At 36.0% G+C, this 4,723-nt stretch overlaps 1 protein-coding gene across 1 annotated transcript; it reads left to right on the top strand.

Annotated features, from left to right (window-relative positions):
* The first annotated feature begins 701 nt into the window (after positions 1-701).
* On the top strand, positions 702-2,489 carry LOC136030832 (E3 ubiquitin-protein ligase NEDD4-like). The gene has a single exon (XM_065709878.1). The coding sequence runs from the start codon at positions 702-704 to the stop codon at positions 2,487-2,489; it is 1,788 nt and encodes a 595-aa protein (XP_065565950.1).
* Positions 2,490-4,723: the final 2,234 nt, after the last annotated feature.

Raw genomic sequence — 4,723 nt, 5'->3', positions numbered from 1 at the left:
GCGGCTTGGTGTTGCAGTGAGTTATTAGTAGTAGTAGTAGTTACATTGTAAACTTCTGTCATGTGTGGGATATGCCATATGGTGTTAATGATTCCAGGTGGGCGACCTCTCAATTTTACTGGTCGTAATATCCTATGGAGTAGTAGTGTCTATAAATCTATTTAGAAAATTTATATTCTAAGTTGGTCAATTTTTTTTATTTGCCGCATTAAATCTTTCAACGTATTCTAATGCTAAATGTACAGGCTTTCAAGGAGATCAAACACCAGAACTGACATAATAGAGAATAAGAGCCTAGCCATGAACCCTTCTATTAAGTATTATTTTAATTCATAAAATATTTTGTATTTAATTTCAATTTTATAAAATTGTTTATTTCATACTATTCAATAATAAATTTCTTGCTTTGAAAACCTAAAACTACAGTTGAACTTCGGTAATCTATGTCGTCATTTCTTTTACATACCTGATCTGTCTTGACATGATTATACAGGGGGATACGCTTAGTTTTTCTAAGATTACAAACTATTTTCAGGAAACTGACTAAATCATAAAAAGATAAAGTAAAAAAAAATTTGTGGACAAATGTTCAAGCTATTTGTAAAAGTGCACTCGCTGCCGCACGGTAAAGAAAAAAAAAGAAGCTAAAATGAGAAACGGCTCTCGATGATGGAATTTTCAAGGTTATAAATCTTTTAACTATGAAAGTGTTGATAAACCAAATGAGTACAAGAAGGCATCTACAAGTTTATGGTTGCGCACAAAGCAATGTAACACAACTTCTTAAGCTTACAATTATTTGTGCCAACTTGCCAAAACCATGTGCTCGGGACAAATATAATCCCTACGTACGAATTGCTCTTGTTGGATCTCAGAATTCAGTTACAGATCTTGTCGGATCTCAATCTTTGATTGATATTGCTCGGACGAAAGTAAGAAAACGGACGTTGAATCCTCAATGGAACGAAGTATTTTTCATTCATGTAAAACCGAACCTAGATAAACTAGTGCTTACCGTTCTTGATAACAACATGTTGATGAGAGATACGGTTTTCGGTACGGTCGAATTAGATCTGGGAACAACACCTCGTTTTGCGCATCACATATTGAAACAAGGAGTTTGTGAGCAACGATCAATGAAGGGAGTTATATTGGTAGCACATTCTTATGTTTCAAGAACATCCGAAGCAGACTTGATGTCCATTACAGCGAACATAAATGCCCGCGTTCCACAGCGCAATATGTTCCTGGATCGGTTTTCCAAACTACTAAAACGTAGAAGCGTTGTTGGTGACAAAGGAACGCTCTCAGACCAAGAAATTGTGGAAACACCAATTACTTTGTCAAGACATTACAGTAAGAATTATAAAATCTTCGTAAATTCACTGCCAAAACCACCCATAACGCCTGAATATTTCCAACTTCTTGTTTCTAGGGATTCAATTGTAGAAGAATCTTTTCAGGCAATGTCACAAGTTACAAATCCAGAAGTGCTGCGAGCTGAGCTGCGTGTTACATTTTTCGGAGAAGATGGTTCCGATCTAGGTGGATTGACAAAGGAATGGTTCTGTCTAGTTGCAAAAAAGCTTTGTAACCCAGACTATGGACTTTTCGAGTATTCATCGACCGATAATTTTCAGCTTCAGATTAATCCTCTTAGTGGTCTTTGCAATGAGAGACACTTGATGTATTTCAGATTCCTTGGAAGATTAGCTGGCATGGCTGCTTATCACAGTAAAATGCTGGATGTTTTTTTTACTCGTCCTTTTTATAAGACACTGTTAAAGAAGACAATAAAAATCGAGGACATAAGGGAAGCTGATATTATGTGCTATAAATCCTGGAAATGGATCCTAGAAAACGATCCAACGGATTTAGGATTGACCTTTTCGACCGATGAAGGGTCATTGGGTTTTATCCACCAAATAGACCTCCTTCCAGGTGGATCCAATATCCCTGTTACGAGCGAAAATAAACACCAGTATATAAACGCGCTTCTGGAAAGTCGTTTCGTGACTCGTACCGAATCTCAAATGGATGAATTTCGGCAAGGATTCCATGAGGTTGTACCCATCGAAAAGATTGTGATTTTCAATGAAAACGAGCTTGAACTTCTCCTTTGTGGTACCAACGAAGTAGATGTGAATGACTGGAAAGAGAATACAGTTTACACTGGGGGATATTTTAAGAAACATAAAGTTATTGTTTGGTTTTGGAAAGCTGTACTTTCATTTACGTCAGAGGAAAGACTCAAGCTGCTTCAATTCGTCACTGGAACATCTCGTGTCCCTGTAAATGGATTCAAAGGACTTAGTCAAGGATCAACTCATAAATCATTTACAATCGAATGTTGGGGTAAAAGCGATCACTTACCTAGATCCCATACTTGTGCTAATAAAATTGACTTGCCACCTTATACTTCATATAAACAGTTAAAAGCTAAGATAAAAAGTGCATTAGAGTTAACTGAAGGTTTTTTTTTCACTTAACGCGCGCTATCTTGATAAAGAGTATCTAAAGTGATTTGCAAGAGCTGATAAACACCTTTTTAGCATTGGAGATTTCAGAAGACCCATTGATGCTATCATAAGTAAATTTGGACAGCTACTAACTAGGAAAGAGGACACTGATAAAAGACGGAAGGAATACTTTTCTGACGTATCCAACTTTCTGACTCCTCCAAACTGTATAGACTCCAAATGAATTGCCACTCTTGCAAATTGTTATTAGCTCAGTCGCTATCAGTTTATTTTGAAGTTCAGACAGTACTGCACAAGCTCAAGAACGGCAAAGCTGCTGGAGTTGATGGTCTCCAGCATCAACTCTTGAGATATGGAGACCGAGCATTAATAATTAAATAATAATTTATTTCTTACCCACAACAACACTATAAAAGTATTAAAATATGGAGTACAAACAATTAAATACACACAAAAAAAGCAAAATATACAAAAAATGAAAAGTAATGACAATAGAAATTTTTTACGTTAATACAAAAAATTAAATAAACACAAAAAATAATGAACTATGAAAAAAAAAATGAACATTAGATACACACAAAAAATGAAATTCAAAACACACAAAGAGAAAACAAATACACACACAAAGTCAACGAAAAAAACGGATAAGACGGTGGTGAGGGGATAGGCGCGCAGAAGCTGTACTGGAGAGTTGTCTGTGAAGAATCTCCAACTTTAAAGTTATGTCAGGAACTGAGAATTTTTTAACAAGAGTCCGGTTTTTTGTCCAAGGTGGAAGATACAGAAGAAATTTGCAAAATTTGAAATAATTTATTCGAATTCTTTTTAAATTACCATTATTAAGAAGGGGAAAAGACCTGAAGCATAAAGGACAGAATGATCGCAGAAAGTAGAATAAAGTTTAGCCAGCGCACGTCTATTATACTTCCCTCTATTTGCAACAATTTTTGTATAACCAATCTGAATCTTTTTACTTATATCACAAACAGTACGCTGACGTAAGCTCGAAAGATTTTTAGTAATAGAGATACCAAGCCAACGAATACAATCAACAAAAACATATATACAATACATATAACAATACAATAGAAAAACGAATACAAAAAGAGGGATAGTGAAGTTATTACAGTGAAGGGGAGTAGCAGTAATACAGTTATAGGGAAGAAACTCACATTTATCTATATTAATTGAAAGGCCAATATCAGAGAAAGCATCAGAAACTATAGAGACCATTTTGGAAAGACCCTTTTTGGAACGGCTAATCAGAAGCAAGTCGTCAGCATACGCAAGATAAGAAACATCCGCAAGACCAGAAAGGTATGTACCTGAAATCTTAGCCAGCACACTAGAAATACAAATCTTAAAAAGCGTAGGGGACAGAACACTACCCTGCCTGACACCTCTTCGCATTCTTATAATAGTGTCTGGTGCAGATCCTAATTGAAGAAACGAATTTGAATACCAAAACCTAAGAAGCATTATAATAGAGAGATTGACCCCAGAGTTATACAAGGAAAAAGTGAGCTGACTATGGACCACACTATCAAACGCTTTCGAAAGATCCAAAGCACAAATATAAAGATCATTTCCCTTGGAAGAATTATCAGCCAATAGAGAAGACAGAATCTTATGCGCACGCTGACAACCCACCCCACTCCGAAAACCAAATTGGTTCTCATCCTCAATAATATTTTTAGCCAAAAATGGTAGAAGGATATACTCAAAAACCTTACTAATATTACAAGATACAGTAATAGGTCAATAGCAAGAACAATCAATCGGTGACTTTTCCCTTTTTAAAACTGACGAAACTGTGCCACACAGAAAACTCTCAGGTACGTATGAAGTACATAGACACATTTGAAAAAGAAGCTGAAAGTGAGATATAAGGGGGGTGCATTCAATCGGCATATGCATCTTAGAAATACCATCCTTATCTATTGAATTAGATTTTAAACTTTTAACAGCATTAATTACGGAAGAAAAAGATATGGGCACTATATGGCGTTGCGAAAACGTTGTACTAAAGAGGGGGGTAAGAAGGCGAGTATACACAGAATGCACTGAATAATTAATCACTGAAAAAATCGAAGAATAATGTTTATACCAAGCTGAAGTTGGAAGGCAATTACTTGTCATAGTTTCGTCATTTATCTTGTCAGAATTGATCACTTTTCGCCAATCCTCCCTACTTACAGGGAAATCCATACCGCGGTAATGTGCCGACCTCAGATAACGTTTAT

Source organism: Artemia franciscana, chromosome 9, assembly GCF_032884065.1.
Source record: "Artemia franciscana chromosome 9, ASM3288406v1, whole genome shotgun sequence".
Taxonomy (NCBI): Eukaryota; Metazoa; Arthropoda; class Branchiopoda; order Anostraca; family Artemiidae; genus Artemia; species Artemia franciscana.
The sequence above is the reverse complement of the archived record's forward strand: the minus strand, read 5'-3'. Positions and strand labels throughout refer to the sequence as shown.